Source organism: Schistocerca piceifrons, chromosome 10, assembly GCF_021461385.2.
Source record: "Schistocerca piceifrons isolate TAMUIC-IGC-003096 chromosome 10, iqSchPice1.1, whole genome shotgun sequence".
Lineage (NCBI taxonomy): Eukaryota > Metazoa > Arthropoda > Insecta > Orthoptera > Acrididae > Schistocerca > Schistocerca piceifrons.
Window position 1 is genome coordinate 33,043,322 of NC_060147.1, and position 21,148 is coordinate 33,064,469.

Here is a 21,148-nt window from a genome sequence, read left to right on the forward strand (position 1 = left end):
CATGTGTCTGCCGCATAGAGTGCCATACTCCAGACAAAACACTTATCAAGCCTTTTCCTGAGATCTGTATCTAGTTTGCCACATAGTAATCTCCTCTTTCTATTGAACACCTTCTTCGCTATAGCAGTGTGAGTTTTCACTTCTAGGTGGCTTCAGAGTCTTCAGTAATCGTGCTTCCAAGAGATTTAATGTCCTTATTTGACTAAGAACACCTTTTCCTATCTTAATACATGTCAATCTCCTTCCTTTGCCAATCAACATACTCTTTGTTTTTGTTGTACTGATTCTCATCCCGTATTCCACACAAGCATCATTCAGATTATTTAGCATTTTATTTACAGTTTGTTCACTTTCTGTCACTAATACTACGTCATCAGCAAATTGTATGTATCCTATTCTCTTTCCACCAATACGCACTCTTCTTTTTCCATCTAAGCTTTTCACAATAATCTCTTCCAGGTATAAGTTGAGCAATAAAAGGGAGTCTAATGCCCCTTCCAATGCTGCTTCCTTGAGACATTCCCAATCTTTATTCTTACTTTCTGTAAATATACACTACTGGCCATTAAAATTGCTACACCAAGAAGAAAGGCAGATGATAAATGGGTATTCATTGGACAAATATACACTCCTGGAAATGGAAAAAAGAACACATTGACACCGGTGTGTCAGACCCACCATACTTGCTCCGGACACTGCGAGAGGGCTGTACAAGCAATGATTACACGCACGGCACAGCGAACACACCAGGAACCGCGGTGTTGGCCGTCGAATGGCGCTAGCTGCGCAGCCTTTGTGCACCGCCGCCGTCAGTGTCAGCCAGTTTGCCGTGGCATACGGAGCTCCATCGCAGTCTTTAACACTGGTAGCATGCCGCGACAGCGTGGACGTGAACCGTATGTGCAGTTGACGGACTTTGAGCGAGGGCGTATAGTGGGCATGCGGGAGGCCGGGTGGACGTACCGCCGAATTGCTCAACACGTGGGGTGTGAGGTCTCCACAGTACATCGATGTTGTCGCCAGTGGTCGGCGGAAGGTGCACGTGCCCGTCGACCTGGGACCGGACCGCAGCGACGCACGGATGCACGCCAAGACCGTAGGATCCTACGCAGTGCCGTAGGGGACCGCACCGCCACTTCCCAGCAAATTAGGGACACTGTTGCTCCTGGGGTATCGGCGAGGACCATTCGCAACCGTCTCCATGAAGCTGGGCTACGGTCCTGCACACCGTTAGGCCGTCTTCCGCTCACGCCCCAACATCGTGCAGCCCGCCTCCAGTGGTGTCGCGACAGGCGTGAATGGAGGGACGAATGGAGACGTGTTGTCTTCAGCGATGAGAGTCGCTTCTGCCTTGGTGCCAATGATGGTCGTATGCGTGTTTGGCGCTGTGCAGGTGAGCGCCACAATCAGGACTGCATACGACCGAGGCACACAGGGCCAACACCCGGCATCATGGTGTGGGGAGCGATCTCCTACACTGGCCGTACACCACTGGTGATCGTCGAGGGGACACTGAATAGTGCACGGTACATCCAAACCGTCATCGAACCCGTCGTTCTACCATTCCTAGACCGGCAAGTGAACTTGCTGTTCCAACAGGACAATGCACGTCCGCATGTATCCCGTGCCACCCAATGTGCTCTAGAAGGTGTAAGTCAACTACCCTGGCCAGCAAGATCTCCGGATCTGTCCCCCATTGAGCATGTTTGGGACTGGATGAAGCGTCGTCTCACGCGGTCTGCACGTCCAGCACGAACGCTGGTCCAACTGAGGCGCCAGGTGGAAACGGCATGGCAAGCCGTTCCACAGGACTACATCCAGCATCTCTACGATCGTCTCCATGGGAGAATAGCAGCCTGCGTTGCTGCGAAAGGTGGATATACACTGTACTAGTGCCGACATTGTGCATGCTCTGTTGCCTGTGTCTATGTGCCTGCGGTTCTGTCAGTGTGATCATGTGATGTATCTGACCCCAGGAATGTGTCAATAAAGTTTCCCCTTCCTGGGACAATGAATTCACGGTGTTCTTATTTCAATTTCCAGGAGTGTATTATACTAGAACTGACATGTGATTACATTTTCACGTAATTTGGTTGCATAGATCCTGAGAAGTCAGTATCCAGAACAACCACCTCTGGCCATAATAACAGCCTTGATACACCTCGGCATTGAGTCAAACAGAGCTTGGATGGCGTGTACAGATACAGCTCCCCAGGCAGCTTCGACATGATACCACAGTTCATCAAGAGTAGTGACTGCCGTATTGTGACTAGCCAGTTGCTCGGCCAGACGTTTTCAATTGGGGACAGATCTGGAGAATGTGCTGGCCAGGGCAGCAGTTGAACATTTTCTGTATCCAGAAAGGCCCGGGCAGGACCTGCAACATGCGGTCATGCATTATCCTACTGAAATGTAGGGTTTCGCAGGTATCGAATGAAGGGTAGAACCACGGGTCGCAACACATCTGAAATGTAACGTCCACTGTTCAAAGTGCCGTCAATGCGAACAAGAGGTGAGCAAGACATGTAACCAATGGCACCCCATACCATCACGCCGGGTGATACGCCAGTATGGGGATGACGAATACGCGCTTGCAATGTGCGTTCACCACGATGTCGCCAAACACGGATGCGACCATCATGATGCTGTAAACAGAACCTGGATTCATCCGAAAAAATGTCGTTTTGCCATTTGTGCACCCACGTTCGTCGTTGAGTACACCATCGCAGGCGCTCCTCTCTGTGATGCAGCGTCAAGGGTAACCGGAGCCGTGGTCTCCAAGCTGATAGTCCATGCTGCTGCAAACATCGTCGAACTGTTCGTGCAGATGGTTGTCGTCTTGCAAACGTCCCCATCTGTTGACTCAGGGATCAAGACGTGGCTGCACGATCCATTACAGCCATGCGGATAAGATGCCTGTCATCTCAACTGCTAGTGATACGAGGCCGTTGGGATCCAGCACAGCATTCCGTATTACCCTCCTGAACCCACCGATTCCATATTCTGCTAACAGTCATTGGATCTCGTAACAGTCATTGGATCTCGACCAACGCGAGCAGCAATGTCGTGATACGATAAATCGCCATCACGATAGGCTACATTCCGACCTTTGTCAAAGTTGGAAATGTGATGGTACACATTTCTTCTCTTTACATGAGGCATCACAACGATGTTTCACCAGGCAACACCGGTCAACTGCTGTTTGTGTACAAGAAATCGGTTGGGAACTTTCCTCATGTCAGCACGTTGTAGGTGTTGCCACCGGCGCCAACCTTGTGTGAATGCTCTGAATAGCTAATCATTTGCATATCACAGCGTCTTCTTCCTGTCGGTTAAATTTCGCATCTGTAGCACGTCATCTTTGTGGTGTAGCAATTTTAATGGCCAGTAGTGTATGCAGTATACAAATTTTCTGTCGTTCCAATCTACTGCTTTCCTCTTCAAAACATCCATCAGCTTTTTCCATTGTACTCTGTTGAAAGCTGTTTACCAAATCAGTGAAAACTGTTGTGACTTAGCAAGACAGCCAAGTCACAATGAGAGGAAGCCGAAAGGCACGCGTTAAGCTCACGCAGACTGTCGTGAGGTCTGGAACAGGACAATGTCTTGAGAATTGCAAATAAAGTACGTAGATTATTTAATACTTAATTTTAATCCATAATCGGTGTACATCGCTCTTGTACAGATATAATCTCCATTTCAATATACACTGGTAATGGCGCCTTGCTAGGTCGTAGCAAATGACGTAGCTGAAGGCTATGCTAACTATCGTCTCGGCAAATGAGAGCGTAATTGTCAGTGATCCATCTCTGGCTAAGTCGGCTGTACAACTGGGGCGAGTGCCAGGACGTCTATCTAGACCTGCCGTGTGGTGGCGCTCGGTCTGCAATTACTGACAGTGGCGACACGCGGGTCTGACGTATACTAATGGGCCGCGGCCGATTTAAAAGCTACCACCTAGCAAGTGTGGTGTCTGGCGGTGACACCACAATATGGTGATGGGGGAGCCCAATATAAATGGACAAAAGAATTCAATAGTAATGAATGGGAAAATATGAAAGAGTGAAAACATTTAAATATTTAGGTTCTGTAATAACGCAGGACAATAAAGTAGCAGTAGAAATTCAAGAAAGGATAGCGAGTGGAAATCGTTGCTATTTTGCCTTGCAGAATGTATTTAATTCCAGGAATGTTAGTAGGAATACAGAAATCAAAATATAAACGACCATATTAAGACCTAAAGTAATGTATGGATCAGAAGATTGGGTATTGACGTTAAAGGAGGAGAACTGGTTATTGAGATGGGAAAGAAAGATAATGAGTGGAGCAGTGAGAGAGGAAGATGGCTGGAGAGTAAGGACAAATGTAGAACTACAAACATGTTTTGGACAGATGGATGTTGTTGTTAAAATTAAGCAGGGAAGAATAAGATGGGCAGGACATGTACAGAGAATGCCAGAAACTCGGGAGTGTCAAGAAAGTTTTCATGGGAAAACCTGATGGGATAAGGAGACCCAGGAATAGGTGGATGGATGATATGGAAGAAGATCTAAAGGTGATGGGAATAAGAAATTGGAGAAGGAAGGCTATGGACAGGGAAGAATGGAGGCAGGTCATACAGGAGGCCAAGGTTCTTCAAGGACTGTAGAGCCAACCATGAAGAAGATATGTAGTGCCAACAGTTAAATTTGGTGGCGGTCGTTTTATGTTGTGGTCATGTTTTTCATGGAGGGGCTTGCACCCCCTGTTGTTTTGCATGGCACTATCACAGCACAGGTCTACATTGATGGTTTAAGCATCTTCCACTGTTGAAGAGCAATTTGGGGATGGGGATCTTTCAACACGATCGAGCACCTGTTCCGAGTTCGTGCCAGGCCTCACGGACCGACATCGATACCTGTCCTAATGCAGCACTCCGTGAACAATGGGATGCAATTCCAGCACCTGATTGAACGGATGCCTGCGAGAGTGGAAGCTGTCGTAAAGGCTAAGGATAGGCCAACACCGTATTGAATTCCAGCATTACCGATGGAGGGCGCCATGAACATGTAAGTCATTTTCAGCCAGGTGTCCACATACTTCTGTTCACATAGTGTATCTCATTAAAGAGGTAGACTATTTCCTTCTTTACCCTGTTTCCCAAATTCTTCAACACTTATGCTGACAAGTTATCGATTCCACATGCCTTCCAATCTTCATCTTCTTTAGTATCTTTCTGCTTCTGCTCCCAAGATGCTGTGCCCCTTTCCATCTTCTGGCACACATTCCTCCTCTTCAAGCTTGATTTCACTTGGTATTTGATCGATTTTATACAAACATTCCATACACTCTTGCCATTTGCTCAGAACCTCCTGTTGTCCTTCAACTAATGTGCTACCATCCACTCTTTCTATTTCCATGTTAGTTTTCCTTCATTTACTTAAAAAAATTATTTCCCTAGCTAATCTATACATCATTTCATACTTTCCCTCTCTCTTCATTTTCTTTATTTCCTCTCTTTTGCCTTTCTTTCATCTTTCTCTTGCTTCTTCAGTTTCTCCCCTTAAGAAGGGAAAATAAAGCTTTGTATCTAAGGAAAGATTACTCTGTGGCTTTCTTTTCCAGAAAACTCAGTCAAGTGCTGGTTGCATATGTAAAGATCTTGTTATGCCTCATGTGGAAGGAGAAATTTCTATCAGTACATGTCAGAATTAGGCAGTGGCAGGCTCATGACCCATCCAATCTGCAGTTTCTCATTCTGCAATGTCGGTATTTGCATTGTTCGGGATATTATGACTTTTAATTGATTATGGAATCGGTGGGGTCGGGAGGGCCGTATTTGACACTGTAGGGGGTCTCAACTGTCCTTAGTGACAAGCAATCGAGAGGACAGATACATTGATCACTCGGCATAGCAGGACCGTACAACCACGTGATTTACATTGAGTCGGGAAATGGGTCATTCGCAACAAGACAAGTATCCGTACTGACAGTGAGACTTCTGTAGTACCGCGGACTGTCATTGTTATGGCCTGCCTTGACACGGCAACAACGAGGCAGTGGTGTGCCCTACTACATCACTGGACGTGTGAGTGGCACATTGTCTTTTCAGATGAGTAGTGGTTCTCCCTACAGCACACAATAGACGTACATGGATGCTCTGACAACGAGAGGCCCCTCGGTAGTGGGATTGACTTTTCGGTGTAGGGTAAGGTCCAAGGTATCGTACCTCTCAGCTGTCCACCCTCGTGGCCCACGTTTGTGAGTGATTGACAGAAAAAAAATTCTGAATTTTGAATGATGCTGTACAACTTGAAATATACTAATGTTAATCAGTGCAGAAGATTGTGGGTTTTAATCTTGTCTGATGCTTTGAAATTTTTTAGTTTGTATTGAAATGACTTTGATCATTAGTTTTACTGTATTAACTGGTTTAAATGTATTTTTTTTTAATTTCTATTCCTTTGTCATGTCATTTTAATCAGTGTATTAACTGTTTCAGTTCCTCTCGTTTTTTCTTCCTGTCATTCTTTTTCCATTTGGAATCTTTGTGCTTGTTTATTTAGTTATGGTTATTTCTTCCCTTTTATCATATTATATTTTTGTCCACCAGAATTTCGTTTTACTTATAATCCCTTCATTCGTCTAAATCTTCATCTGTGTTATTTTGTGCATAGTGCAATAAGAATTTTTGTTTTAAATGTTGATATGATGATTGCAATCCAAAGAAATGTACATTTTTTAATGAAATTACATTTTTGACCCTGTTGCACAGTCGTCTTGAATACATTATTTCATCTTTTGTTTTTTAACCGCTAAATCGGCATTTTCAAATGTTAAATATTATGATAAATAAATGAAAGTAATGAAATTCTCATGCATAAAGATCCCGTGTGGAAAAAGAATTATAGGAAGAAGAAATGTGAGCAGTTGAAACAGTTAATATGCTGATTAAAATGTGACAAAGGAATAGAAATAAAAAGTACATTTACACTAATGATCGAACTCATTTTGGTACATATTTAAAAATAAATTTAGAAATAAAAATATTACGATCACTTGACAAGGTTCAAACCCACAACCTTTTGTATGTTATGAGCACACAATGACCATTACAGTGACAATCTGATTAACATTTCTATTTTTAAAGCTAAATACCAAAATATTTTTTTGTCAATTACTTGCAAATGACAGTCCATCAGGGCAAATTGCTGCAGGGTGTGATACCTTGGACTTTAACCTACATCACTTTGTATTCGGTTTCAGAAAGTTGATCCCACCATTAGAAACCTCTCCTTGTGAGAACAACAAAGATTGCCAAATTTCAGTTGTTATTGACATGCAGGCCCAGAATATCATGTGATGTTATGGAGCTCCATTGAGTACACAGCATGGTCACCTCTGCTTAGCGTAGCCTGTAATTTACGACAGCGGGTAATACATTTGTGACACGGTAGGGCCAGTGGCTGTGACCTTTCTGTGAGGTCTGCTCAACAGTATCTTTAAACGGGATAATGTGAGACCTGACTGACCTTGATATAGAGGATGTTAAATGTTGGTCTCGCTCGAACATTCTCCAGATCTGTCACCCATTTAACTTTCAAGTGGGTGTGCCAATTTTCATAACACAAGTGGGCACACAACATACTTCATAGACATGTAAAGGATGGCTATATATCTATTACCAAGGTCAGCATATATGAGCAAAACCACAGTTTAATCTTAGTTTAATTAAACAACAATAGAATAAACTTACATTAGCTACCGTATTTACTCGAATCTGAGCCACAATCGATTCTAAGCCGCACCTGAAAAATGAGACTCGAAATAAGGAAAAAAAAAAATTTCCCGAATCTAAGCCGCACCTGAAATTTGAGACTCGAAATTCAAGGGGAGAGAAAAGTTTTTGGCCGCACCTCCAAATCGAAACAAAGTTGGTCCATTGTAATATGAGACACAATTTAGGTCGAATGAATGACTATACAGCTACAGTAGTTCAGTACGAGTCGTAAGCTTAGCAGTTACCAGGTAACCATTGCTGTGTGTCAGGCACTCCTTCCGTATTTATACGGGTACCCTTCGTTTTCCACATGCTTCGTCTGGTTTGCAGTGATTGCTTAATTTTCTTTGATCTTAGCAACCATCTCTTCTCAGAGGTAGGAAAAAATTCAGAATGTAGAGTTGGCCATATTGATAAACATCCTTAACAGTCTTGCCAGTCACATTTTCCTAGTGCAGTGAAACGCTGCAACATTCGAAGATGAACAATATGGAATTTGTATTTACTTCGATGGATAATGTATGAAAATGCAGTGGTCGAAATCGGGGTGGAGGAAAAAAAGCTCTTCTTCCACTTTTTTTTTAAATTTATTTACTGACGGAGAGGTTTTGGCACCAGTATTTATCTTTGTGCCTGCAAAGCATGCCTATGTAGCGCTACATATATTCAACGGCAGAAGTTAATTGTAGCGGCACCTACCAACATTTTTCAGAACTTCTGCTTACTTTGCACTCGATTCTAAGCCGCAGGCTGTTTTTTGTATTACAAAAACCGGAAAAAAAGTGCGGCTTAGATTTGAGTAAATACGGTACATCACTGTTTAATTAAGCAATAATAAAATAAACTTTCATTGTATCACTCTGTTGTTGCAGTGTGGTGACCAGCTAAGAGCATTAAACATTCCATTTGCACCATATCCCCGACGAAGACTTATTCCATTACTAATTATCTCATATGGAACTGCCTCATTAGTGGGTTGTGCTGCTAGCTTGCAATCTGGATCATTTTCTTGCTTGGTTCTTATATTTTTTCTCATGTGGCTGGCTATTTATTTTATGTTACTGCTTCTCACTTGGACATATAACAACACAGCTTATAACTGTGTTAGCTTAAGCAACAATGAAGGAAAAGAAGTGCACTCGCAAATGTAAAACAACAGTGGAATGTTGTTGGCGAACTTTATACATACACTCAAGGGTTAAAACATTTTGTCGTGGGATCTCCGAGAGACCAGCACTCTACCACTACAATTGATACTCTGGAATGGCATACCTGCATTTGTCATCTGAAGTTGGCATACCTACATTTGTCATCTGAAATGAGTTCGACTTGATGCTCAGCTGGGTTGTTACTCCCAGAGAAGGCAACTCTGTGTACTAAAATTTGCTCCCCATATACCCTCAAATCTCTCCCACAAGACATAGCCCTATCGAAGACAACTTGAGTGCCTGGCAGTAGGGTTTGCATTCTTCAGCAAAATCATGAGCTTTGCTGCGGTAGCATAGAGGCTGGTAGAGTGACCCGAGCCAGACAAGTCGACAGAGGAGCCAGATGAATCATATTTCACATAGTGCGGGGAAGGGGGGGAGGGGGGGTCAGTTTAGGCGAAGAGAAGCAAACATCCCTAGGGGAGGAAACTCCCAAGGAAAATCCTGGTCCTCCAGGGCGGGAGTTGGGCATGGGGCCAACAACCCCACCTCGTAAAATGGAATTGTTGTGGATACCACATGTTGGCCTCAGAAGGATACAGATTACAGCATGAAGACAAGACAAGGCAAAGAGAAAGGTTAATGAGAAAGAAAATCGATAGCGTGATAGCCACCTGGAATGTGAGGACACTTAAGAGACGTGGAAAATTACAAGAAATTACAGAGGAAATGGGTAAGTATAGAAAGAAAATAGCAACCCAAAAAAAAAGGTAGTGGAAAATACAGGGGATGATTGCATTGGACAAAACACATACTGATGTATAGCAGAGGACATGCAGACCATCCAGGTACTGGCTTTATTGTACATAGCTCAGTGAAGGCAAGTATAATTAGCTTCAAAGAAATTAGTGATAGGTTTTGGTCTTCGAGAGTTAAGGCAAAACTTTTCAATGTTATGATGATGCGTGTGGCTATGCCCTAGGAATCAGATGGAGATGAAAAGGATGCATATTACTCCAGAGGAAATCAGCAAAGTACAAAGGCATGATGCACAAATGATCATTGTGTATCTGAATGCAAAACTAGAGGAAGAAGAAGTGTATAGAAACATAATAGGAAAAGAGAGCCTGCATGAAGTCAATAATGATGATGAACTAAAGCTGATAGACTTTGACAATGGTAAGGAGGTGATGATAAAAAGCACATGGTATGCAAGGAAAGATATTAACAAGTGTACATGGCCACAGTACCAGATGGAGTTACAAGAAACCAAATAGACAATGTAATTATAAACACCACGCAGCAGACGTTATGAAAGTTAGTAGATGTAGAGGGGCAGACAGGGACACAGATGAGAATCAGATATAGCCAGAAGATCGATATGGGAAGAAACGAAAAGAGTAGGGGAAAAGTGAAACACGGTATAGAAACTCTCCAAAGTAAAGAAAAACAGGAAGAAATTATAAGAGATCATCGAGACAAGAAATAGTACATAAAAAAGGGAATGTGGAAACTAAATGGGGATACTTAAAAAAGCTTTCAGTGCAGGCATGGAAGGAGCATTATGGAGGAATACCAAAAAACAGTGAAATGTTTTGAATGCTCCCTGGAAGTACAAGAGAGAAATGAAGCGAGACAAAGAATTCTGCTACGGAAAACAAGACTGGTGGTGTAAGAGAGAGAGAAGAGGAAAGAACTGGAAAAGTTACATAGGATAACGAAAAGGCAGTGTGAAAGGAGGAAGATAGTTCAGTTGGATGAAATGAGAGATGATGATGAAACACGAAAGTTTTGTGAAAGGTCTGGAGGTATGAAGAGACGATTCCAACTGAGAGCTGTCTTCTGTAAGGGCAAAGATGGAAACCTAATTGGGGGTAAAAGCAAAGCTTTGGGAAGATGGCAAGAGTATTTTGCCGAGTTACTTGATGGAAAGGGGGGAGGGAGCAGAGAAGGAAATCTTGAATGAGGAAGAGGAGGAATTGGATTTGGAACTGGAATTAGAATCGGAAGTGGAGGAGCAGGAAGTTGAACTACCGGATTAACAGGAAGTGAAAATGCAGTTAAAAACTTAAAGAATAATAAAGCAGCAGGATGGCATAGAGCCAGAATTATTAAAATTTGGGGGAAAGAAGATGGGGACTACTGTTAATTACCTAATAAAGAAAATATGTGGGGGAAAGGATTGGAGCATGGGAGTAATTTGTCCCTTACATAAGAAAGGCGATAAGTCAGAGTGCAGTAGTTACCGTGGAGATGCTCCTAGATGCAACATGAAAGGTGTTGACTGAGAGTTTAGCCTCTCGTCTAGAATACCAGGTGGAAATGGTACTTGGGGATTATCAAGCTGGATTTAGAAGAAATAGTTCCACAATGACCCTCATATTTTTATTGAGGCAAGTGCTAGAGAAATTTTATGGAGATGACAACAACTGCATCAGATGTACATTGATTTTAAACAAGTATACACTTTCCAGAATGATATTTTCACTCTGCAGTGGAGTGTGCGCTGATATGAAACTTCCTGGCAGATTAAAACTGTGTGCCGGACCGAGACTCGAACTCGGGACTTTTGCCTTTCGCGGGCAAGTGCTCTACCGACTGAGCTACCCGAGCATGACTCACGCCCCGTCCTCACAGCTTTACTTCTGCCAGTCTCTGTGTGGCACACAGTTTTAATCTTCCAGGAAGTTTCATATCAGCGCACATTCTGCTGCAGAGTGAAAATCTCATTCTGGAAACATTCCCAAGGCTTTGGCTAAGCCATGTCTCCACAATATCCTTTCTTTCAGGAGTGCTAGTTCTGCAAGGTTCGCAGGAGAGCTTCTGTAAAGTTTGGAAGGTAGGAGATGAGGTACTGGCAGAAGTGAAGCTTTGAGGACAGGACGTGAGTCGTGCTTGGGTAGCTCAGTCGGTAGAGCACTTGCCCGCAATAGGCAAAGGTCCCGAGTTCGAGTCTCGGTCCGGCACACGGTTTTAATCTGTCAGGAAGTTTCAAGTATACACTTATTATGGACGTAACCACTGTATTACAACAGAAAGAAACTGTGATTTGTCAATGTTAGAGGAGCACGTGACCTTGTACATATACCCCTTCTTTTAGATAAATTGGAAAAACTTGGTGTACTGTCTAGAGTGATGTTGTTATCAGTACCCTGATCTCTCAAAGAAAAATTTACATTAATTCAGAGGTATTATGCATGGTCCCTTTCTAGGTTTGCCCAAAGGAGCAATTATAAGTGTTTACCCTTTATGCGCATGAATTAGGAAACTCAATCTCTGCCTTCCAGAATGTTACACACACACACACACACACACACACACACACACACACAGAGAGAGAGAGAGAGAGAGAGAGAGAGAGAGAGAGAGTGGGGGAGCTTTGGCACACACAATAGTGTTGAAGAAGACACAGTGGGTCTGTCTTTGGAATTCTTTTCTTCTTCTTCTTCTTCTTCTTCTTCTTCTTCTTCTTCTTCTTCTCCCCCACTGTCTTTTAACAAGGATGCACAAATAAATAGTCCTTATTTTTAGGCAGTTTATGGCAGTAGCATAATAACTTCAGTACTTTGCTTTGGGGGCTCTGTGGTTGTGTTAAAATGTTGTTTTAGTCTTAATAAATAAATAAATAAATAAATGTCTTTCTTTCTGCAGCTCTTTCTTTTTGTAAGTATACCTGTTATCCCTGCCCCCCCCCCCCCCCCACCCCACCCCCTGCCCACCCACGCCACAAAAAAATCTATGGTAGGCTGGAGTTTAACTTCATGACACTTTGTCTACTAATTGTTCGTAATTATTTGATTTACTTTAAAGATGCTTTGTTTCACAGTTGATCACCAGCAGTAAAATTCATTACATTTTTCTCTACCCTCCTGTTCACAGATAAAAGGAAGAACTCTTGGGTTTTGTTTCAGACTGGACGTGTCGGGCTGTACAGGTCTTGTTGGAGCCCTAATCCCCTACCTCACTGGACTACACCGACTTCAGACTTTAATAATGGAAGACATGGAGTTTCAAGAGTTGCAACCAGGTCTGAGCAGTATTGTCGAACTAACAAGTTTGCGCTGCCTGACACTCTGCTATTCTTTTGTTACTGGAGTGCCGTTTGACAAGTTTCCAGGAAAACTTGTCAATCTCAGGTGAGAAAAGAACTCCATTTACATGATTACTCTGCAGTTCACTGTCAAGTGTTTGACCGAAGGTTTATACAACAGCTTTCACACTTTCCCTATCGTTCCACTCTCAGACAGCATGTGTGAAAAATGAACACCTTAATCTTTCCCTTTGAGCCCCAAGTTCTCTCTTACTTTATTACGATGATCATTTCTCACTATGCATGTCAAACGTCAACAAAATAGTTTGCCATTCAGAGGAAAAAGTTGACGATTATAATTTTGTCAAGAGAGATTTCTGCTGCAGAAAATGTCTCTTGTATTAATGATTGTCACACCAACTCAATTATCGTACCCATAACAGGTGTGATTGGTGATATGAATGTCTTTATATAAGGATAGTTACGTGTCCTCTTTGTCTTTAACAGCAGAATAACTAAATAAAATAATCTCAGATTCCAAGCTCCGTTTTTTGAAATCTCAAATGATAGTTGACACAGCTCAACAAGCAAGAAAATTTTGCAGGAATATGAGAATAGTTACATTCTGTCAGTGTACCTAGATGGGTAATCAGCATGTGTGATTGTAATAGGGAGGACTCGAGTTTGATTCCTAATGATGCTGGTGATTTTTCCCTGGAGGGTGGACTGGAACAGAAAAAAAACGTTGCGTTGAGAGACCAATTGAGGAGCTATTTGATGCGTTCTAGTGGCTCCTGTCAGAGACAGCAAAGGACTTGGAAGAGCAGTTGAACGGAATGGACAGTGTCTTGAAAGGAGGGTATAAGATGAACATCAACAAAAGCAAAACGAGGATAATGGAATGTAGTCGAATTAAGTCGGGTGGTGCTGAGGGATTTAGATTAGGAAATGAGACACTTAAAGTAGTAAAGGAGTTTTGCTATTTGGGGAGAAAAATAACTGATGATGGGTGAAGTAGAGAGGATATAAAATGTAGACTGGCAATGGCAAGGAAAGCATTTCTGAAGAAGAAAAATTTGTTAACATCGAGTATAGATTTAAATGTCAGGATGTCGTTTCTGAAAGTATTTGTATGGAGTGTAGCCATGTATGGAAGTGAAACATGGACGATAAATAGTTTGGACAAGAAGAGAATAGAAGCTTTCAAAATGTGGTGCTACAGAAGAATGCTGAAGATTAGATGGGTAGATCACATAACTAATGAGGAGGTATTGAATAGAATTGGGGAGAAGAGGAGTTTGTGGCACAACTTGACTAGAAGAAGGGATTGGTTGGTAGGAAATGTTCTGAGGCATCGAGGGATCACCAATTTAGTATTGGAGGGCAGCGTGGAGGGTAAAAATTATAGAGGGGACCGAGAGATGAATACACTAAGCAGATTCAGAAGGATGTAGGCTGCAGTAGGTACTGGGAGATGAAGAAGCTTGGACAGGATAGAGTAGCATGGAGAGCTGCATCAAACCAGTCTCAGGACTGAAGACAACAACAACAACAACAACAACAACAACAACATAGTGGCTCAAGGGCCTAAAAGCAGACAGTGACCATAAATTATTCTGGTCAAGGTTAGAGTTAAACATGGCTTGTAATTTCTGTAAGGCCTTGCCATTTTTGAGACACAAATTCCGTGAAAGTTGGCTGAGAAATTCTGAAATGGCTGTATGCAAACAGCGTAAACAGTTTTAGTAAAATGTTGTTTAGGAGGGTACGATCCCATGATGACACCTTCCCCCCTCTCATCCGTGCATGGTGTATACTTTTTGTCCCCCCCCCCCCCTTCCGAGCACCTAAATAGTGTTGGAAGATGCCTGCGAAGTCTCTTAATGACAGGCTATATCTAGTAATCCTATTGGTCTCAATCCATACTGTGAGCAACATAGGCATTATAATAAACTGCACAGTACTGGACTTTATCAAGATCTGTATTTAAATTGTACTTGCGTATTCCTTCCTTTCCTTCTTTACCCTCTATCTCTTTTTCCTTCTCCTTGTCTGTGTATTGTCACCTTATTTCAGGTTATTGCCTGATCCCTGTTTTGTGTGTATGAGGGTGAATCAAAAAGTAAGTTATACTTCCAAGTTACAGCCATGTATTAAACGACATACACGTAGTAACACGGCTATGACAACATACAATGTTAAGTTCACTTTTCCACATAGTCCCCAAGAGACTGTAAACATTTATCGGAATGAGTAACCAGCTTTTCGATTCGAGATGCGTAGAGATCTCCTCCAGCGATATGTAACCACTTGGATACAGCAGCTTTCACCACCTCCTCATTTCGGACGTGTAGTGTACCGTGGTCCTCCTTCATCTTGCCAAACACATTATAACTGCATGGTCTGGACCATATGGAGGATGTTGCTGTACCTCCCACTTGTATCGTTACAGCAGTTATGAGCTTTTGTGGGCCCGAGCGCAGTGTCGCGTTATCACACAGCAAAATCACACCCGTGCTCAATTTTTCAATGCCAATTTTCTTTATTGCCTTGTGCAAACAATGCAGCATTTGACAATACAAAACATAGTCGATTGTCATGCCTTCTGGGATAAATTCCACATGCACCACACCCTCCGTGTCAAAGAACAACGTTGCCATCACCTTCTCTGCTGAAGGTTGGACCTTTGCATTCTTTTGTCGTGGTGATGCGTGCACCTGTTTCATGATGTTCTCTTTGTTTTGGGGTTGAAATGGTGGACACATGTTTCATTCCCTATGATGGTTCGCTGCAGAAACTTGTTGCCCTACAAAAAATACTGTTCCAAAATTGTCAGTGACAATTGGAAATGCCCCATGTGAGCATCAGTGAGCGGCTGTGGGACCTATCGGGTACACAGTTTATGATATCTGAAGTGCTGGTGAACAGTGGAGAGTACACTGTTGTACGAAATAATCAGTATGCTGGAAATTTCCTGCAGTGTTATGCGCCGATCTTTTCTAATGATCTTATCCACACGGTCGACATTTGCAACAGTACTGGACATCGTGGGCTTGCCTTCGCGATATTGTCAGTGACATCCATGCATCCGGCATCAAATTATTTACGCCACTTTACAATAGCTGGGTGAGACATTGAATGCTCACCATATACAGCAATGATTTCACAATGAATTTCTATGCACCTGAGCTGTTCAGCCCACAGAAATGTGATCATTGCAAGCACATCCAATTAGGAGTGAACATCCAGTTGATGCGCCATTGAGCCTAGCCCATTTGCACATGCAACACAGCGGGATACCACACCATCTACCGTATCGGATGTGTCAGCAGTTACTGTTGTGTGCTACACGTAGGCCACAGTCACAACACACAGCGTGCTCTTGCGGCGAGCTGAAGTTCAATTCTTTTATCTTGGCGGTTCGCGGATGCCCGCCCAAACGTGGGAGATTGCTGCGTTGCCAGTTGCAAACGATGCACGTGTCAAGAGAAGCAGCGCCATAGTATAGTATAGTTCGCAAACTTACGTTTAGGGGGGAGCGCGCAGTTTATGAAGTAAAGCCACCATGGCTGCATTAACCCTTTCACTGCTACAGAGACGTGCTCCCCGCATTCCACGCTGTGCGCGATTTTGTCATCACTGCACTGCTCGCCTGTGCTGACACATGGCGTTCTGACTGCTTTGACACACTTGTCATTCGATTTCACAAAAACATAGATCAGTCGACGAAAACATTGAATATGACATTGCCAAAGCAGCGAAGCAAAGAATTGCGTCAGACAATCAAGTAGCTCGGCAATGTTCGAGCCGAAACTGTGCTCTAAATAATACTTTTAATACTGTCGCAAAAGAATATATCTCGATATGAATAGTAAAACAGCGACTGCGGAAGAGAAGATATATATACAAAAAAGATAACACAAATATTGTATGTGTGCCTTTTCATTGTTTATAATTTCTGTGAAAAGAAATATTGGAGGACAAAATTAGAAAAACCAAAAACTTATTATGATTATAATGAAGAGACAAAGCACTAGAAATTTCAAAAATTACATTCAGACACATAAAATTCATGAAGTAAGACACTTCGATATTGTTTTGAAATAAAGAAAATACTAAGCACCAAACAAGCTTTGAACTCAGAATCTTCCGCTTAGCAGCCAAACACCTTACCCATTATACAGCGCAGCTCTTCGTTCAAGAAACGTCCTGGAGTACTCTAAAATGTCAAGCAAAATACCGACACACACTGTTGATATGACTATGAATTACTCACATTTCCTCAAAGTACAATAGGAAATAAACAATTACCGCTGTTCTTTATTACGAAAAAGCGGTTCGTGAGAATAATACAAACACCTTTCCTTGCTATCGCCTGACTTAGGAGGCTTACTACTTGTTTGGTTTAATTAATTAATAGAATATGAAGCAATTGGTATAAAGAATGCTTTTTCCAAACTTTCTATAAAAGAAAGTCTGCTATCAGGAGATTGCTTTTGTTCAATTACTTTATTTATGACTGAAGCGTTTCTAAAACTGAAGACACTCGTCCGTGCTCCTGCACTGCAGTCAATCTCTGGCAACGTCGTTCTCTGTTCATTGGCTGACTGTGTTTTGTGAAGTCAGATGCGCAGAATGAACCTAAACTCGGCCACCGTCGTAAATGACGCGCACTATTGTGTAAGTTACTTTTTGATTCACCCTTGTAAATGTGGGCATACATTTACACAGTTGACATGTCTGATCAGTACTGTTGTACAAACCTTCGCTTTATAGAGCTACCTTAGTTGCATCTTCACATTGTCACAGCTACAGCAGTGTTTCCAATTCTCATCGTAGGCAGCTGAGAATCCGAGGGTGTCAGGGTGACCCTAGATCCATTGACGGGCTGGAAGAGCAGATGCCCAATCTTAAAATCTACGGCAACTTTGAAGCGGACGAACCGTCTTATCTCATGGAAGATCATAAGCATGATGCGGATCTTGCAGAAAATGAAGAGAATGTGGAGCCTAATGCTGCAGACAAAGCGCAGGATGGAACTTCGGAGAATGACAGAGACAGTGACGCTGATAGTATCAGCAGCAGTGATAGTGAGAGTTACAATAATATTTGGGATGAAAGCAGCATATCTGTCCTTTTCTCAGAGGATATGTAAAAGTGATATGCTATTTATATGGGAATATGAATCTCAGTACCGAATCAAACACCTGAAACTCCAGGTTGGAATTTCAACAGTATTAGGAAAAGATAGATTGCTACTCACCGTAAAGATGAACCATTGAGATCCAGACAGGCACAATGAAAAAACTGTTGCACATTATAGCGCTCAGCCAAAGCCTTCGTCACACACACACACACACACACACACACACACACACACACACACACACCTAACCTCATACAGACATTGAACACTACCACTGGTAGTGCTGGCCAGAATCTACATCTACATCATTACTGGTCAGAATCTACATCTACATCATTACTCTGCAATTCACAATTAAGTGCTTGGCAGAGGGTTCATCAAACTACTTGTAAGCTACTTCTCTACTATTCCATTCCCAGAGAGCGCACAGGAAAACCGAACACACAACTCATTCTGTGTGAGGTCAGATTTCTCTTGTTGTATTATGATCATCATTTCTCCCGATGTAGGTGGGTACCAAAAAGATATTTTCACTCTCTGTGGAGAAAGTTGGTGCTTGAAATTTCCTGAGAAGGTCCTATCACAGTGAAAAATACCTTTATATATACTAAGATGGTATCTGTTCTTTCGGACATGTCCGAAAGAACAGATGCCATCGGTGACCATGCAGCTCGTTAGAATGAAATTACAGTGAAATGAACACCCTTAGCTGCTTACAGGCGTTGATGTACGTCAATGGGGACAGACGAAAATGTGTGCCCTGACCGGGACTCGAACCCGGGATCTCCTGCTTACACGCACAAACAGAGCCCGAACTCTTATGGGAATCAGCAACGCGCTGCGAGTAATGAGTATAATGGGCGGGGGCACTACGAATGTAGTGCGGGACAATACGTTGAGAATGTGGGTTTCGCGGGAGGTGTGTCAGAGATAAATCCTCGCAGTCACACTATCCTCTGTGTCTCAGATGGATAGAGCGTCTGCCATTTAAGCAGGAGATCCCGGGTTTGAGTCCCGGTCGGGGCACACATTTTCATCTGTCCTCGTTGATGTACGTCAACGCCTATAAGCAGCTACAGGTGTTCATTTCATTGTAATTTCAAAAATACCTTTGTTTTAATTACTGCCACCTTCATTCGTGTATCATATCTGTGGCACTCTATCCCTTATTTCGCAATAATACAAAATGAGGTGCCCTTCTTTAAATGTTTTTAATGTCCTCATCAATCCTGTCTGATGTGGATCCCGCACCGCACTGTGGTACTCCAAAAGAGGGTGAACAAGAGTAGTGTGACCAGTCTCCTTAGTAGATCAGCTACATTTTCTAAGTATATTGTCAATAAATCACAGTCTTTGGTTCATTTTCCCCACAACATTATATTCGTGATCATTCCAAATTAAGCTATCCATAATTTTAATCAACCAAAAATATAGCGGATTCCTTTTAGTACTCTTGTGGATGACTTCACAGTTTTCATTATTTAGAATCAGTTTCTGCGGACTACATAGATATCTTGTTTAAATCATTTTGCAATTTGTTTTGATCATCTGAAGATTCTACAAGATGGTGAATAACAGCATCATCTGCAAACGGTCTTAAGAGGGCTGTTCAGAATGTCTCCTAAAATCAAGAATGAAGAAGTCTTTGGCTGAAAGCTATAAATTGTAACAGTCTTTCCTTTGTGCATCTGCAACTCAACGGATCATCTTTACGATGAACAGCAATCTACCTTTCTCCTAATATAGTTAATCTCGTTATTGATTGCATCTCAGTTGGATTGGTGTAACTGGATCAAAATTTAATACTCCACAAATGCAGTTACTGGGTGCAGTGGACTGCTAAAATGCTGTCAAACAAAAAAATAGTTGTTTGTTTGTATAAAATTTGTTATTGAAGTGGCATTCCTGTAATGTAATGTTAAGAATGACGGAAACTGTTTTGAAGGAAGATAATAACAGATCATTTTAGAAATTTATTGGTGGAAGGAAAGATATGAACAGAATGCAGGCCCTGGCAATAGTTAGGAGAATGATGGTGATATAGCAGTGACTGTGAAAGTAATACCAATATTTGGGGTGAAAGTATATCTGTCCTCTTTTTAGAGGATATGTAAAAGTGATATGATATTTATGCTGAAATAAGAATCTCAGTATTCACTGCATCTAAGCTGGAATGGTTTAGCTGGATCAAAATTTAATACTCCAAAACTGTGGTTACTGGATTTGTGTGTTGTTGTGGACTGCTAAAATGCTGTTAAACAAAAACTAGTTTTTTGTTTGTAACATTGTTAGTAACTTGTATTTCCTGTAATGTAATGTTTACGATGGCAAAAACTGTATTGAAGGTAAGTAATTAGAAATCATTTTAGAAATATCTAGGTGGAATTTAGATCATCTACAATAAGATTATTTGAATATGTGTTGTAATTATAGTGGTTTTGCAGTATCTGTTTTTCAAATGATAAAATGACGACATTGTTGAGCTAGCAGTTTCAAAATATCACTCACAAAATTAGCATGTCCTATGTAGTAAACTGTCAATTATCTGTGTTACTTGTCATCAGAGAAATGTTGCCCTAGTACTAGTTATCATTGTCAGCCTTGCCACGTTTCATTGTATGTTGTTTATGGTCCCTCAGTTTTATTTTTATGTACAGCGCCAGTGCCAAAGAGGAAAATTCTAGTGAAACATAGATGCAGATGCTACACCTCTGGTGTGAGCATGAAATGGATGAGGAAATCCTACCATAGGTGATGTTTTAACTCACTGAAATGAAAGTTGTATTTGTGACAAAAAAAATACGCTTCAGCAGTTGTATACACAGTACCACATCCGCGCGCGCGCCCACACACACACACACACACACACACACACACACACACACACACACACTATTAAGGAAATATCATTACAGTGAAGAGGTGAGACAGTTTCTCAACGATTTTACTCAAATCTCATAAATTCAGTGTAACAGTTCTAATGTTGATGAAATGGCATTCATGAACATCTTTTTAGAATAGTGCATACTGTAATGTTGTAGAGCATGTTGCAGTGCACACACAAC

At 42.0% G+C, this 21,148-nt stretch overlaps 1 protein-coding gene across 1 annotated transcript in view; it reads left to right on the plus strand.

The window, feature by feature from the left end:
* The window catches only part of LOC124719058 (F-box/LRR-repeat protein 7-like), a 100,868-nt gene extending 82,565 nt beyond the window's left edge, over positions 1-18,303 (plus strand). The window contains exons 7-8 of the mRNA XM_047244728.1: positions 12,819-13,043; positions 17,777-18,303. Of these exons, the coding sequence (XP_047100684.1) occupies positions 12,819-13,043; positions 17,777-18,092 (541 nt within the window). The 3' untranslated portion in view covers positions 18,093-18,303. The remainder of the gene's footprint in view (positions 1-12,818; positions 13,044-17,776) is intronic.
* The last annotated feature ends 2,845 nt before the right edge of the window (positions 18,304-21,148 follow it).